General features: G+C 35.6%; 1 protein-coding gene across 3 annotated transcripts in view; it reads right to left on the bottom strand.

The window, feature by feature from the left end:
- LOC110456060 (AP-3 complex subunit delta-1-like) overlaps positions 1 to 16,753 on the bottom strand; it is a 54,614-nt gene extending 37,861 nt beyond the window's left edge. For 2 of the 3 annotated variants that reach the window (XM_021506594.1, XM_021506596.1), the window contains exons 1-3: positions 16,542 to 16,753; positions 3,015 to 3,110; positions 330 to 410 (exon numbers count right to left, since the gene is read on the bottom strand). In XM_021506594.1, coding sequence (XP_021362269.1) covers positions 330 to 410; positions 3,015 to 3,110; positions 16,542 to 16,637 — 273 coding nt within the window. In that variant the 5' untranslated portion in view covers positions 16,638 to 16,753. The remainder of the gene's footprint in view (positions 1 to 329; positions 411 to 3,014; positions 3,111 to 16,541) is intronic. The other variant, XM_021506595.1, reaches the window with a different exon arrangement.
- Positions 16,754 to 17,577: the final 824 nt, after the last annotated feature.

Raw genomic sequence — 17,577 nt, 5'->3', positions numbered from 1 at the left:
CGCCCGCCCGCTCACGTGATAACATAATACGTCCCCGTCTTCGACGGGCGTATAAAAATCACTGTTTGTCTAGATGATGGGCTGGATACAGTACTAGTAGATCTTACCGGCCATGTATAGAATACAGCAGTCTTACAGTCTAGCTAATATCAGGAATACAGTAGTCTTACATTTTAGCTATATTTATTGATTTTCTTTATTTCCTATGTCTAAACACTAGTACATTTTGTATTTATGGACCTCTAACATTGTCATTGGGTCCCAGCTCAGCCCTGAACAGTTGTGAAGTAGTGTCAATCCTTGGCTACCTGTCGTTAACACACACTTACCTTGAATGTGAACTTGGTGGAACTCATCACCTCAATGACATTGAAGGCTGACCAGCTGATGTCGTAACCGCACATCTGGAGCTGTGGACACAGAACATTGGGACTTAGTACAGTACATTGGGACTTAGTACAGAACATTGGGACTTAGGACAGAACATTGGGACTTAGTACAGTACATTGGGACTTAGTACAGTACATTATGGAGACTTTGGGCCAGTGGTCGATTGTGAGCCACTAGCACTCAAGGTACAGGCCTCATATATACAGAAAATACAACAATGATATACATATATGAGAATGAAACCTCTGGGTTACATAATTCATACGGACACAAAAACATTAATGTTATATACAGTGTTCGTATATTACAGTTAGCGTAACATGCCTCACATTCAGTCAAACCTGCTCATCTGACCACCTCTTTGAAGATCCCACCTGTGATAAAAGACTAATATCACTTTTCCCCAATGTAATAAACTAAACCTGTACTAACAGTACACTTGTACTGAGGGATCACGTTTTGGACACAAATATTTGCAACATGTTTTAAAAATGTTAAATGTGGTGGAAATTGGAGCAGATGGTAGATACGTATACAACATCAAAGACAAAATGTCAGAAAGGAATATTTCCTGGTTGTACTTCACTTTAGCATGTAGATAAGGGAAGGCTGTCAATTTCTAGGATATTTCACAGTTATACATGTATTCCTCCACAGTACAACATTACCCTGGAGGCTAGCACAGTTCCGAAAAGTTTCTTGATAATGATATTTCTTATTTACAAACAAACCAAGGAAGGTTTTCAGGTACGAAGAAAGTTTCATGGCACTATGTTGGGTACAGTGGTGTTTTATGGAAGCAATATCCTTACACAGAGCACGGAAGTTTATTAGCTCTGGAAATACTTAATGGAAAATAATTCTCTCTTAAACTGAAAGAGGAAGGTTATCAGGTACTAGGATGTTTTTTTTGGTGTTTTTTTTAAATATTTCTCGCTTGCATACAGAAAGGAAGATTAGCAGGTTAGCAGGTATTGCAATGTTCCAAATATTTATTTATCGAAAAGAGTCTGGTACTTGACACAATATCTATTGCATATGTACAGTGACAGGTCAAAGGTCAGTTGAAAAAAAGCCTCTCAGTATCAACAACCAGCTCCAACCGTCACTGGAGTGGCATGCAAGCACCCCTGAGTAGAATCAATATTTATGTACATATTCAAACCATCACTTGATTGCCCTCGCCGATATTGTTTGGTTACATCTGTAGGGGAAGTCAGAAGTAGATTGTCGACAAAAAATTACTGTTCTGTTGAAAATCAATATGTATACATTTGATTATGGAATAAGCACCATATACAATCTGCATTTGAAAAGATCATGAAAAGTTTACAATTATGTTGGGAATTATTCATATTATTCAAGTACACCAAGGTTGGACACTCAGAGCCTTATTTTATCTGCATCAGGTCAATTTTGAACTCTGAGAACATGTTATCCGATGTTATTTTTGTGTTATAATACCTATGGTTTATATTTTGAAGATTTCTGTAACAGAATGATAGTTTTCTTTGTTGTGGTTCTGATTCTGATACATTTGAATACCGATGAATTCAGATGAGTTATAATTGAATGATATGTTTTGATGTATTTTTATGATCAAATAATGGTGTTCACCTATACTTTCTACAGATCACTGTACATTTTTTCCAGCAAATATCAAATGCGGTGAAGAAGTTGTGTGCAGGTGATTAAGAAATCTTACACGTCACAAAAGAAGTTACATTTCACCATTGTTAGTTTCTACTCCTGCTTAACGATCAGCAATTTAGTAGTGAGACGACTGGTTCGCCTGTTGTCAGTATAATGTGTCCGGATGGAGTGTCCTGCTGGGTGTCTTCAGCTGTATGTTTCAGTGAGGTAGCACTATAAAGTCGACATCAGTTCCGCGCTATCGCAAGGAAACAAACACGAACATATCACAACCTCCCAAAACACACATGCATGCATCTTGCACACAGGGGAGGCCTTCCTTTAATGACCACAGCTTTTAATAGGACGTTACTAAACCAAACCAAACCAAACACTGTAAGTTATTGAACATTTTAAAGTCTAAATTCCCAATTTACAGAAAATATCTGCTTTAACAACTGAAAATAATTGAAGAAATAGAACTGTTGGTTGATGTGATGATACTGCAACACAAAAGAACTTCCTACTTTAATGAAATCAGGGCGCTAGTGAATTGAATAGAGTGAATTCAATCCTTTATACCAGTCGACCGTCCATATCTACAAATACGTTCAGGATAACATGTTTTCTCAGACCTCATCACTGGCGAACAGTCCTCGGGCATCACGATTAATTTACCATGACGTAACACAGAGCTGTGAATAAGCATCACTGATTAAACGTAGACATCACTGGGAGAGCAGGTTGTATCCCTGTCCTACATGTTAATGTCAGCAGTGTAAAGAAAATGTCAACTAACACAACAATATATATCCACTGTGGGAATATTCCTCAAATACTGACAGTTGATTCCAAAATTTGTATCTTGATATTACAAAGTCTATGGGTAAAACTATGAAAGACTGTACACCGCCAAAAAATATGNCCCCCCCTCCCCCTCCCCCTCCATACTGGTCACTGAATTTAGAGTGAATTACACCATGCATACTTACATAGGTCAGTTTGTTGACAGCATTGGCTTTCACTGCCATGTTCTCCGTCCTCAACTCTTGCTTGATCTCCTCCAAACATTCTGCTACGTATTTACTCTGGAAAAGAAAAGTTAAATGAAATAGAAACAGGTACAAGTACACAATTACTGTTAACAACTACAGCTGATTGGGATCTGTTCCTTTTATAACACTGTGTGTGCTTTCCTGTTGCAAAGTACTTGAAAATGCTAGCGTAAATTACTAAAGCAGAATTTTCGTAATTCTCAAAGTTGTAATTTATATACAGTTGTGATTTTTTTTATTATAATCATGAAGTCAAAACTGCTGTGAAGACTTCGTTTTTATATATTGATAATGTTTAAATTTTCAGCAGAAACTTTGCTTATCAAAGGTAATCATAATCTAGAAAACTGCATAAAGAATTTCTTTCAAAACAAGAGTTTCCAAAAGTAATCAAAAAAAAAAATACTGCATGACTATGTGTGTTTTCAGTGCAAAAGTGACAAAATATATTCAACAGTTCCAAAGCTGTGTGCTGGTAGACTTTACATTAATCTCCATCCCCCAAGCATCTCCTAGCTAATGCCAAAGCTGTTTCTGCAACTTTGGTACCATTCCATCATGTATATATATATATACACCAATAAGTAAGTTCCTATCAGTCAGAAGAGGATTCATTGATTTTGTTTAAGTCAAGAAAGCTATTTAATTAAATAAATGAAACTGGTTTCAAAGATGTTTTTGAATTAATATACCTGTAACCAAACTTTAGGACTGAGTTAAACCAATATTTTCAGTTGTTGGTTATTTGCTATATGGATTGAAGTTCCTGATTTTAAGGACTTGTAACACCACGCTTCCAAAATTGGTACAATTTTGATAGTTTTTCAGCGATATTTAAAAATTTGGATCTTGTATCTGGATTGTTTCTTGATTCTTGACAAAGATAACCCATGGTAGGTCATTTTCTAAAATGGAACACTAAACTCGCAGTGAGATTTCGTCCGTCTTTCGGCCATGATTACCGGTAGTACCCGAATTGGTACAACATATCACAGGCTGTGAAAGTCTATATGTCTACTAGTTGATGTGCTGATTGCAACAAAATAGTTTGCTTTTATGAATACCATACCGAACTACAATTGTATAGATACACTTTTATGTTATATGGTTTTAAGGACCAGCAATCAACATTTAAACATGCTTATAATTAACCCCTTCAAAATCCTCTAAAATTTCGTCGAAGTACGTCATATTTACTGGTTTTCTGATATGTTTACTTTGAAGTCATCGTGTACTTTTTGAAATGTCACTGAAAACAAACTATTTGGTGGAAATGTTGATAAATATCTCTCTCGTCATACTGTCAGAGGAAAATGCTCAAATTTAATTCTAAAATACTAGTGGAACCATTTTCGGACCGTGTACCAATATGGCTAGCGTGACGTTACATGCTGTAGTAATCTGTCGGTCATCATCAGACGTTGAATTTTGTACCTATGTGTTAAACACATTGACATTTCAAGTAGAAAAGGATGCAGGGCCTTGATTAATATCCTGGTCATTGCTGATGGTAACCACTAACTCATTCATCCCTGAAATTTCATAATGAACTATTCCAACTATTGAGTTGGAAGAGTTCAAATATGTCTTCAGGGGTGAATGAATTAACTTAACTATTTGCTACATAATACATATTACAATGAAAATGCGAGTTAAAGTGAATTTCAAAGTGCACAATGAGTCACTGAACCCAGACCCTCGTACGATAAATCAGGAATGATGTGATGTTATTGGTGTATAACCTACACTATACAACAGATCCATTATTTCTCCTTTAATGCATCTGTCAAAATTCTGAAATCAACATTGATCATTGCAGCAAGTTTCCGAGCCTAGATTTCCAATATTCACAACTTTAATTCCACTAAGTGAAGGAGATTGCTTTGTGAATCTTGAAAAACAAATTTATGACTTTCTGAGCATCATAAAACACTCCAGAGGGTACCGTCAGAGCTAATGAGGATTTTTTAAAAGGAAAATATAACACAAGACTCCGGTAGTTTGTCTTCAGCAGTCCAATGCCTGGGGACCCGTTACAATGGAGAATGTTGGCTAATAACGATCAGACACATGGCACAAACAATTGGTAATAACAAACCTATCAAACTATGCATTTATTTAAAACCTCTTTTCAGTGTTCCAACAACAATAACCTAATATCAGTACAATAACCAACAGAGAAATTACTGTACATGGAAATCTAAACCAGGCAATAACCGCTACAAGGTTCGAGGTTGATGGCAAACTTTCCTTTTCATTAAGAACACTTTTTCGAAAATAAAAATAAAAATAAAAAATTCCTGAATTTGAAGAGACATGCTTTCCAATCTTCATTTATCATTTGTAAGTTACATGCACATTGCCTGACTGAACCAATGATGAACTGCGGCGTTTATCTAGTATCTTCAGGGCAAACTGTCCGGTATGAGAGACACAAGTTTGATTGTAGACGACAGAACAATAATAACACCATAATGGCACAGATAGTGTTACAATATACAATAGCCTGGCCTTGTGGAGAACACTGAAGGCAATATAAATGTATTAACACATGAGATACAGGCAACATCTCTCGTAAGAATGCGGAAAAAGTCCCATGATATTTTCTTTCTGTGTGGAGTCAGTATATATACAGGGACATCAGTAAATTCAGACCATCTGGCTCTGTACTAGTGTATGTAGATACAGACAGAGATATCTATCGCCTCACCAGGAATGGAAACACAGAGACACCATGCCCCGAGATCATGAAATGAACTGAAGTCTAAAATTGTCTAAAGTTTTGACTTAGCCAATCACAAATCACATCATAAAAAGTGTTGTCATACGTGATTGGCTAAGCAAAAACTTAAGTCTTAGATTGTTTCATCCTGGGGCCAGGGGCCTGTTCGTTTATACGGAACAACCAGTTTGTCTGTTCTTAAACGTTACATTTTTGGGTATAGATCCTGGCGAACCTGCAAAAGTTTACGAAGGCCTTGCAAGGCTTAAGCTTTGTCAAGGCTCTTCTGAAGACAGCTTCAGATTACTAGGTCCAACCTAATTTCATAAACGAACAACTATGGTCCAACTGGTTCAACCTTTTGTATTGCAATACACGAAAGCGGACCAGTAGACACTCACCTGGACTCAAGTAAATTAATTGGCTGCCTCACACTGTATGGAGATATACACTTACTGGGACACCAGTAAATTGACTGCAATCTTTCAGATGTGCTACTTTACAGTATCGATCAACAAGCCAATTCTGTCCTGTTTTTATCTCACCACAGGGGTCTACAATTCTAATCAAATTACAGTTGTCAAGTTGGTCCTATCATGCACTAGACTGAGCATCACATCAGTACCACAGTCCCCCCTCAGGCCCAACCATCCCTACCATGTACAAAAGTGACACTATTTTCCTGTTTCTAGCAGAATTTTGTGGCATTATCTTATAAATCAGATAATTTGACACGACAATGCAGGCCAACAGCACTCAAAACCACCAACATACATCATTATTTTAATTGAAGCTAGATTGAAGCAATCCTGACACGTAAATACAAATGTACATACTTTATACATAAATATAGCTTCTTACAGGCATCTCCCCGTACACCGTCATATTCTTGTTTCGGGGATATTGTTTAAGACTGGTGGACTTTTAAGTGTAACTGTGATGTCATGTTGTACTTAGCTGTGATGTCATGTTGTACTTAGCTGTGATGTCATGTTGTACTTAGCTGTGATGTCATCTAATGTATGTAGTAAACTCAGGGAGAGTTACACTAGTAGTAAATATCAACATTTCTATTAAACTTTAAAGTTTTACACTAAACTGTGATCCCACAATTTCTAATACCTGGTTATCTCAGGGTATGTTACACTAAACTGTGATACCACCATTTCTAATACCAGGTTATCTCAGGGTATGTTACACTAAACTGTGATACCACAATTTCTAATACCAGGTTATCTCAGGGTATGTTACACTAAACTGTGATGCCACCATTTCTAATACACGGTTATCTCGGGGTATGTTACATTAAACTGTGATGCCACCATTTCTAATACCAGGTTATCTCGGGGTATGTTACACTAAATTGTGATGCCACCATTTCTAATACCCGGTTATCTCGGGGTATGTTATACTAAACTGTGATGCCACCATTTCTAATACCCAATTATCTCAGGGTATGTTACACTAAACTGTGATGCCACCATTTCTAATACCTGGTTATCTCAGGGTATTTTACTCTAAACTGTGATGCCACCATTTCTAATACACGGTTATCTCGGGGTATGTTACATTAAACTGTGATGCCACCATTTCTAATACACGGTTATCTCGGGGTATGTTACATTAAACTGTGATGCCACCATTTCTAATACACGGTTATCTCGGGGTATGTTACATTAAACTGTGATGCCACCATTTCTAATACCTGGTTATTTCAGGGTATTTTACACTAAACTGTGATGCCACCAGTTCTAATACCTGGTTATCTCAGGGTATTTTACACTAAACTGGGATGCCACCATTTCTAATACCCAGTTATCTCAGGGTATGTGACACTAAACTGTGATGCCACCATTTCTAATACCTGGTTATTTCAGGGTATTTTACACTAAACTGTGATGCCACCAGTTCTAATACCTGGTTATCTCAGGGTATTTTACTCTAAACTGTGATGCCACCATTTCTAATACAAGGTTATCTCAGGGTATGTTACACTAAACTGTGATCCCACAATTTCTAATACCTGGTTATCTCAGGGTATTTTACTCTAAACTGTGATGCCACCATTTCTAATACACGGTTATCTCGGGGTATGTTACATTAAACTGTGATGCCACCATTTCTAATACACGGTTATCTCGGGGTATGTTACATTAAACTGTGATGCCACCATTTCTAATACCTGGTTATCTCAGGGTATTTTACTCTAAACTGTGATGCCACCATTTCTAATACCCGGATATCTCAGGGTATGTTACACTAAACTGTGAGGCCACCATTTCTAATACCAGGTTATCTCAGGGTATTTTACACTAAACTGTGATGCCACCAGTTCTAATACCTGGTTATCTCAGGGTATTTTACTCTAAACTGTGATGCCACCATTTCTAATACACGGTTATCTCGGGGTATGTTACATTAAACTGTGATGCCACCATTTCTAATACACGGTTATCTCGGGGTATGTTACATTAAACTGTGATGCCACCATTTCTAATACACGGTTATCTCGGGGTATGTTACATTAAACTGTGATGCCACCATTTCTAATACCCAATTATCTCAGGGTATGTTACACTAAACTGTGATGCCACCATTTCTAATACCAGCTGGTTATCTTAGGGTATGTTACACTAAACTGTGATGCCACTAATTCTTATTAACTCAGGGTCTGTGTCACAGCTGACGGTAAGTGTAAGATATAGTGATTTTTTATGTAGTTTCAATTCTGACACCAACGTAGATTTACTGTCATGCAGCAGATTGCCCCATTATCAAACCATGAATGTTTTATACCCGTTATTAGCTCAGACGTAGTACAAAGAGAGCTAGGAGTACAATCTAACTCTGATATCCGGATTTTCGTTCTCCTACAACCACTGTAGGTTTCCTCACTCCCGATTAATTGTATAAATCTGCCAGGAGTTGGAAAACTTTTCTGGACGTGATTTCATTGGTCAATCTAATTTATGACATCAGGTAACAATACTTTGCGACGTCATCTTCCATCGCGATTGTTTCCCTAGTTCATGGCGATTGTTTCCCCGATTGAAAACGAATGTACTCCCAAGAGAAACATATGGTTTTCTAGTTATGATATCTGAACGTTGTTTGAGAAAAACGACCCTCTAACTTGTGATGGTTGATTATCACCACTCTATGGGGAAACTCTATATAACCCATCACAAACACTGTGACATAACTTAATGACCGAAATAAAGCTGCAAGTGTAATTGTCACCCTGGTAAAATACTAGCCGCTTCCTACCGACTTGGCTAAAAAGAATTTCTCTTTAGCTCATTCGGTAGAGCTTAAGACTAGTAAGCCAGAGGTCCCGGGTTCGACTCCTACCGGAGGCATTGAAATAATGATGACCTCTGTTACATTGGCGCCCACGTGCACGTAGGGACTCGGGAGATTTGACAAAAATACTCAGCGATACTTGCAAAGAATTTGCTATGACCCTAGAAAACTCAGGAAGAGTTCTTTCCTGGAGAGGGGAGAATGTCACCCTGGTAAAATACTAGCTGTTTCCTACTGACTCGGCAGCTAGAGATACTTTTTCTTTAGCTAAATCGGTAGAGCGTAAGACTAGTAAGCCAGAGGTACCGGTTTTGACTCCTACTGGAGCCATTGAAAAAATAATGACCTCTGTTACATAATGATTAACTCATGCATCGGTACCTCACTGAAAGTTGTAGCGCAAAAAAAATAATATGTAAACTGTGACACCCATGTACAATGATACATAATTATGTACATATGTACCGGGTATAATGAGTATATGTATATTGGCAAACACAAATTTTAAGGTAAAAGTTAAGTAAATTTTAATGCATAAATATAGGCATAGCAGAGAGATCATCACAGTATGTGTATCACTCACATCCGAGATAAGATAGATGATACATACAGTATCTACCTAATTCATACTTTGCTTAATGATCTCTACTTTGGAGGGAGACATCCGATTTTTCACCCTTGTATTTCACTTCGAAATCTGCCATTTTTTGGTTAATTTTTGCTCAAATTCAGCTTTTAGGTAACTTATTGTAAACAAAAGTTTAAACTACGGCTTTTTATCCTATTATTTTACCAAAAAGGGCCATTTGGTGTTACGTAAATACTTTAAGATCAGTTTGTCAAATTTTATCTTTTGAATTTTTGAAGCTTTAAAATATTGTTTGGAAAACCAGACAACAACTACATGTGTTGTTATTTATTTCCCACAACAACCTATACCTATATATACTACATATGTTATGAGATCTACAAAAAGTTTCCATGAGGATCTGGTCTCGAAATTTTCACTTTCGCAAAATTCTCTTAAATCAAAAGCAGGCCTTGCCTCGAGTTTCATCAATATCATACAATATCTTCAATAAGAAGTCATAGCTTGACTAAGGGACCAGTCGGTCTTGAAACAATGAGACACGTTTAATATGTACATTGTGTAGAAAGTAAAACTTTGACATCAATATCATACAGTGTTTATATTAACATAATTATTGTTATCGTCGTAGTGTCATCCTGAAGTTTGTCACCATACACTGGTAACCATATAGCTTATCTCCATTCTGATATCAAAATGAGGGATATTCCACAATTCAGGCATTATGCAAAAATAGGACATGGGCATAATCATAAAACATAAAACATTGAAAATATAAGGAATAATTCTGGAGAGACATTTAATATTAGGGATAATTCTACCGTGACATTTAACTCATTCACCCCTGAAGACACATTTGAACTATTCCAATTCAAAGGTTGGAATAGTTCATTATGAAATGTCAGGGGTGAAGGAGTTAATATTAGAGATAATTCCAGAGTGCCATCTTTCTCAAGATAAATTTGTTGAAATTGTGAAGAATCTGTGTAATATTCTAGTTAAGTCCTATTGGAAAAGCTCAGCAGTTTAAATACTGAAAAAGCCTTGAAATGTTTTACAGCTATCAGGACCTCAAGATATGCCTGATTTATATACAAAATACTTGAATTATTACAGCATAGATACAGAAAAGGAAGAAACAGAATAGCCAAGCTCAACGTACACTTATCACCACTTATAATGTACAGGAAGAATCAAGTGGATAGATCATCCCTTTCCCATTCCTTGACACTCCAACGCCTGCAAGAAACTTTACAACTGCAGTATCTAGGAGAAAATGTACAAAACTGATCGTATTTTAAACAGAGAAAACGTTGATCTTATTTAGCATGCATCACTGAATCTTTTATGAGTCCTGTGTATATATCTACGTATTAAAGACTTTTTTAAGACTTCCAATCTGTACAAGATGTAAATTGATTACTACAGTAAGTAGTAGAGACAGCTGTCAGCTCCAACAATGCAGTGGCTTTACATTGCCATTACTTTGACCTTCACTCCATCATATATAATACACAAACTAAATCTAACCCTAAAATCAATATACTACAGAAAAGCCAACCACCCATTATGTCAACCCATTGTCAAGCTCCGAAGCTTCTATCTTTGGGTATATATGCAATCAATATCAAATTAGCATCTATCCAAATGAAAATGTCGTTTCTGACATTTTTATTTCGTACACACGACAAAAGCTCATCTGAAATTGTGTAAATAACTTAATGCTGACAGGCTACACAAGTAATGAGCTCTACAGTAGATTTAATTACCGGAATATACATGTACCTTCCTAATGTTAAAATAATTACATCCGCCAACATTTACATTGTAATGATGAATATAAGGGATACACCTGTGTTACTTAATAATATTAATATACTGCCCCATGCATTATTACTTTATAATTTAAATAGTCTTAAAATGACATTTTATTGACGTATATCTCCATTAAAATGATACATACACCAATAATATAACTGATAAGGGAAACTTAAATGTCTTCCATCAAAGCACGTCATTAAACATGTCAGGTATTAAAAGTGCAGTAATTAACCCAATGTAATTTCATTTGGCATAAATCTGTATCTCAACTTAGCAATATGAATTGTTTCCCAATTAACTCTTAATTAGGCACCAATATCTCAATTTAGTATTAGGAATTCCATCTCAATTTACTTTTAGGAATATCCAAATTAACATCTTAATTTACTATTAGGAATTGACATTTTAATATCCTATTAGACATCAACATCTTAATTTATTATTAGGAATTGACATTTTAATATCCTATTAGACATCAACATCTTAATTTCCTATTCAATTTGGCATTGACATCTTAATTTCCTATTTGGCAATTTAGTATCCTTATTAACCATTGGCCAATAGCATTATAATTTACTATAAGACATTAGCATTAGTAAGGCACTATCACAAGTTACATAATAATGTACTACTACAGAGATAGTTTACCATGAGGTACGTATACTACCATACTGTTAGTTCCATCTAATAGGACTGGATGCTGGGTAATACCAACATTAAAATAATAAAAGGTTCTGTCATTTGGAAATGTAAACTAAATCACTGCCCATCATATATGAATATGTAAGTTTGCATCTAAAAATGCCCATATAAACTGTACACTACAATATTGCTGATTATAACGGTTTCTCTGATAGAACACGTGTGTGTGTGTACATTTGTGTGTGTAATCATTGGGCATCTAGTAAGTGGCAGTAAAATGTATGTATGCATACAAATTAATTATTAACAGCGAAAATTCCTTGGCAGCAATAAATACACTACTGAATAGAATTATGGAGACAATATGTTTACATGTACACCCTGCGGTCACTAGTACATGTCTGTGATACATATATATCTATACACACAGGGACAGGTATCATGTTATCAGTATCTATGTGTATATATATAGGTGTATAGGAATGTATACCAGTATTTCACATATTTACATCTATTACTGACAATATACTTCATGCATGTTATACCACTGTTTTTGTTACCTAAATTTTACAACAGCCTGCTCCTATATGAATTGGGAAAATATAGCATTATTTGTATTGAAATTGGGAATATTCCTCAGTTTTTGGTCATTTGGGGAAAATACAACTCTTTTTAGCTATAGGGGAAACTGCCTGTATTCGACAGTAAAACTGATAAAAAAAATCATTGTATACATGAAAGAAATGTAAGTTTATTGGCAGTATGCTTCATGCGTGTTATACATGAAGAAATGTAAAATATATAAGGATAAATATGTTTTCCTTCGTCACTTTTAACACTGTTATAAGGATTGAATTATATGTAATTATTCTTAACATTTGGATAGTATGAAACCCAGTTATTTATAATAATAATAACATACAACATTTGATATAGTGCCCTATCTAGCTAGAATAAGCCACTCTAAAGCACTTAACAGTACATAGATATACAATTTATTCAATCAAAACAATTAGCATACATTAATCAATAAAAAATTGAGGAATTCGCAGGAGCTGCCTTATCAAGCGCGAACTACTAGTCCTATGCCACCTGGCTAATATCTCCCTATGTGTGTGTGCCTGCGTGTGTGCTAGGGCTGTACATGTATTGTCTTTCAAAGATATCCTCCAAAGATTCGCTACTGCACATATTGAAAATTACCAGTAAGCATTGTACAGATGGGTTTCATAAATGTTAAAAAAATGAGATATGCATTGCATTTCTGATAATTATGATATACACAATAAAGGACATTTTTATTCATCTTTTGAGAGGTTCTTTTAGTTTGATCTAAATGAACTGTTTTAATGAAAGGTAGAATAGCCATTTTTACAGGAACAGTATCATATTATCAGTATCTATAGCTCCCAATTCAATCAGGCAGAAAGTCAATCAGAAACCAATTCTGGAATAACCATCAAAGTTTGAATTTAGAAATGATTAGTCCCCAATAACTCCTAGTCTTCATGATCAATAACTCTTAACTCGTTCACCCCCGACATTTTATAATGAACTATTCCAACCTTTAAATTGTTCAAATGTGTCTTCAGGGGTGTACACAGTTCTTGGTGCTTGGCTTTGATAACTACATTTTGAGTAGGTTTGTACAAGGGAAATGTCAATTCATGTGTATAATGTGTATAATAAATTATACACTATTATTTCACAGATTCAATGATAGTATATAGGACTAGAAATAAATTTTAAAAGCCATTAGTCAGTTAAGCTAGTAGTTTCCAATATTAATAGTTCATGTGCAATTTCCACTAATCAAATATCAGTCAACATTTATTTGATAGAGCAAATCAAAATAGAAATGATGAGCAACAACACCACTGAATCTGGTACAAAAATTTAATGTTTGATTTACATCTTACGTGCTGACATGTTTTGCCCCCCCCCCCCTGTTGTAATTACTTGGTAGATAATACATATGAAATATTGATGAGATATCAGGCAAGAAGTTTTTAGAACCACAAGTCCATCTGGAGATCTCACGAGTCTCAGATTATCGGGCTACCCTTATTGTCTAGCCCTGGGGATACCTTATGTTATACAATATAATCATTTATATGACCATTAGCATTTACCGGTTACTTTTCAGGTACNATACAATATAATCATTTATATGACCATTAACATTTACCGGTTACTTTTCAGGTACCGTATCTATCTGGCAATTAGTCCATGCCAGTTAATAAGTCCACCAATGTCAAACACAGTTTGGTAGATATTCTAATAAATGCTACTTCATAGTCCTGCAGTAAGCCCATCCCCTACTCTGAGTTAAAGTCTATGTGGTGTCTCCCTCCCTGGGCTTATTACAGGATAAAATAATATCAGATTACTACAATATATGAGTTAATCATCATTCTTTTGAGGATTAAGTATTGACAAGGTGTGTAATCAATTTGTTTTACCTTAAAACATAAGATGAAATCTTAGGTCTTAAGGAATCTATTCTATCAAATTTTGGTAAAAAAAGTGGCACTTTTTGTCCTCTATTATATATACATGATTTATATGACTACATTTTGTCAAGATGAAGAAAGAAAAGTTGCATAAAACTAGTGATTTCTACAACTGAACAGATTTTAAATTGGTTGTTACATTTATATTGGTCAAGGCTAATGGTTACACTACTTGACCACTTCAGACAAGTTAACCATTACGACTGCAGGGTCACATTTCTATGTCAGACACTGCTCACTCTGTTTGTATAAGAACTACAAGAAAGCAAGCAAGAATTTACTAGTAGTGACATTTTAGGGATTTTGATGAGAAATTTAAAATAGAATACAAAATGGTGACAAAGTAACTACTCTGCATTATACTCTGCACTACACTACAATGTCCACTGTGTCGTAATGAAGCTTGGTCTGGATCTCTGAATTCTTGTAGAGTTAAAATCAAATCTGTAACCCTTCATCCATTATATAGTGTATCCATGTGAAATCATCATAGCTGTCAAAACTCCCTTATTTTGACAAAAATTGACAAATCTCCCTCGAAACATCCTCATTCAGGTCACAAACTCAAAATCTACATCTTGTTGTCAAATGATCTCCTGGTGTGTGTAATGATCATAACAGGTGTGTCTGAATCAAATTTTTTCTTTTTAAAGTTATTTTGATACATAAAAAGGGAAAGATAAATTGAGCAAAGCGGTTTCAGTCGCATTTCGTGCACTTTCTCCCTCATTGGAGGTTTCAGAGGTTGACACCTAGGAATCATCCAACTTCTTAAAGCCAGAATGGGAGAACACGAGAATTTGATGACAAGGAATGAGAATATGATGGCTAGAAAGTGAAAATTAAACACTGAGGGATCAAAGTTTGTATCACTGTCCCTGTCCCTGTCCTTTTTCTCATACTATTGGCATCTTTTTGTGCTGTCATTTTCCCATTTTTGTGTTGTACACCTAACCTTAGGTCAAAGGATTGACATTGCAAGATATATGTTATTTGAGAAATTATTAAATCAATTGATTGCAGATTCTTTCCTACAAAGTTTGTGTTCAGCGCCTCCTCATATATTATATATTTAACCTATACATCACTCCGGGAATGCCATGTCACATAAATTGACACGCATGAAAATGGAAACTTTTCATAAATGTTTTGACTGTACAGAACTTGAAGTGGTGCATAAAATAATATTTCGTTATAACTCAACATTTTGAATTAAAATCTGCAGAAATAGAGAATATTCAACACCGGATCTCTAGTCTGAGTTCCCTCTGGCCCTAACACCATATTTTTGACAGACAAGTCTAGATCTGGTGTTTGGGTAAGAAGAAACTTCGGCTACACCACCTCATAACTTTTAGTGATTCGACAAAATAGAATTCCCGATCAATAAGGAATATGGTTCATGCAAAAGTTATGGTAGGAAACTATGCATTTGTGTCGTTGTCTTGTCATGATCACCGTATTGGCAGAACGTGTATGCTTTACTGTGTATAGTTGACAATGAATGAGTCAGCTAAACATTTATTAAGTGAAAATATAAAAATTGAGGGCGTATTGGTTGATACGGTTAGTTGGTGCCTTTTTGTTTACTGTTTATGATTGATCGACAGTGTGAATGAGCTTGCTGTCGAGATAACCGGCTTTTAGATCGCAGAAATTGACAGTGCTACTGTTAAATTTATTTTAACAGTTTGACCAATGTTGCGTGTCTGTTACTGCAAAGATAATAAATAAATATGATACCGAATTCCGACACAATACGCCCCTCGAATTCATTCATATAGATAATGGAATACAATCGTTATCAGAGCTACTGTACACAATATTTCCTGTGCAAAGCTTCATCGCGATATTGATTTCATCATTATGCCCACCTCTGTTTCCTTATGATTCCTTATTCCGCGGACCAAATCTTGAAGATTTTTGTCAAGCACTCTTTCGAGCGTCCCTTTAACTTTCTTCAAAGCCATCTTTGGGGTGACAGGAGGGTAAATCACAAGGAAACCATCGGAAGTGTGTTGACAGATACCCGCTTTCCTACCAGGAAATCCAAAATGGTGCTGATCTAAGTCATGTGAGATGTTGACGTGTGAGGCTGGACTAAAATAATAAACGGATTCCGGATTTTAAACGATTCAGCCTAACAAGTTATAGACTACCTAACTGTCACAACACTATTGTCAGAGGAAAAACAAACTTGGCTTTAAAAAAAAAATCGTTACAAATTAAAGTATAAGCAAATGTTTCTTTAGAACAGTGACACTTTATATGCAATCCGTGCAGTTACTTAAAAATTATAATGAACAAGTTTAACAAATCACATACTCAATCAATATAATGTAGACTTAGATAATCTATTAGTCTAACCTTATTCCAGTGGCGGATCCAGAGGTTTTTTTTGGGCTTCAGGGCCCCCCCCCCCCCCTGAGAATTTTCTTTAAAATTCATGTATTTTCACCATTTCCTCAATTTTTCCCCACATGGAAACCCCCCAGGAAATTTGGACACTGTGTTTTTTTAGTGTATTTGCACATTGGTTTATATTGTAATTTGTGAGTTTACCTTCTTGGTGTACAATAAAAGCCAACTTTCTCTCTATTCTAGCCTTGCCAGCCTGGTGTCTTTGATGATATATATATCCTACTAGGTATCACGTGTATTATAAAAAAAAAAAAAAAAATGCCCGCGCTTTTTCAAGAGTTTGATTTGATTTTGATTTGATTTAAACATATCTTATTGCCTTTAAAGCAACAGGATTGGGCAAAAGTTGTACAACTTATTTATAGCTCTTTCCATAAAATAAAACATCTGTATATACTTACAAAATTCAAGATGGCATAATATACACAACCATTTGTACATATCTTATGAGAGAGAGAGAGAGAGAGAGAGAGAGAGAGAGAGAGAGAG

This window comes from Mizuhopecten yessoensis, unplaced genomic scaffold (genome assembly GCF_002113885.1).
Source record: "Mizuhopecten yessoensis strain PY_sf001 unplaced genomic scaffold, ASM211388v2 scaffold8497, whole genome shotgun sequence".
NCBI classification, from domain to species: Eukaryota; Metazoa; Mollusca; class Bivalvia; order Pectinida; family Pectinidae; genus Mizuhopecten; species Mizuhopecten yessoensis.
This window is presented reverse-complemented; position numbering and strand designations above follow the sequence as displayed.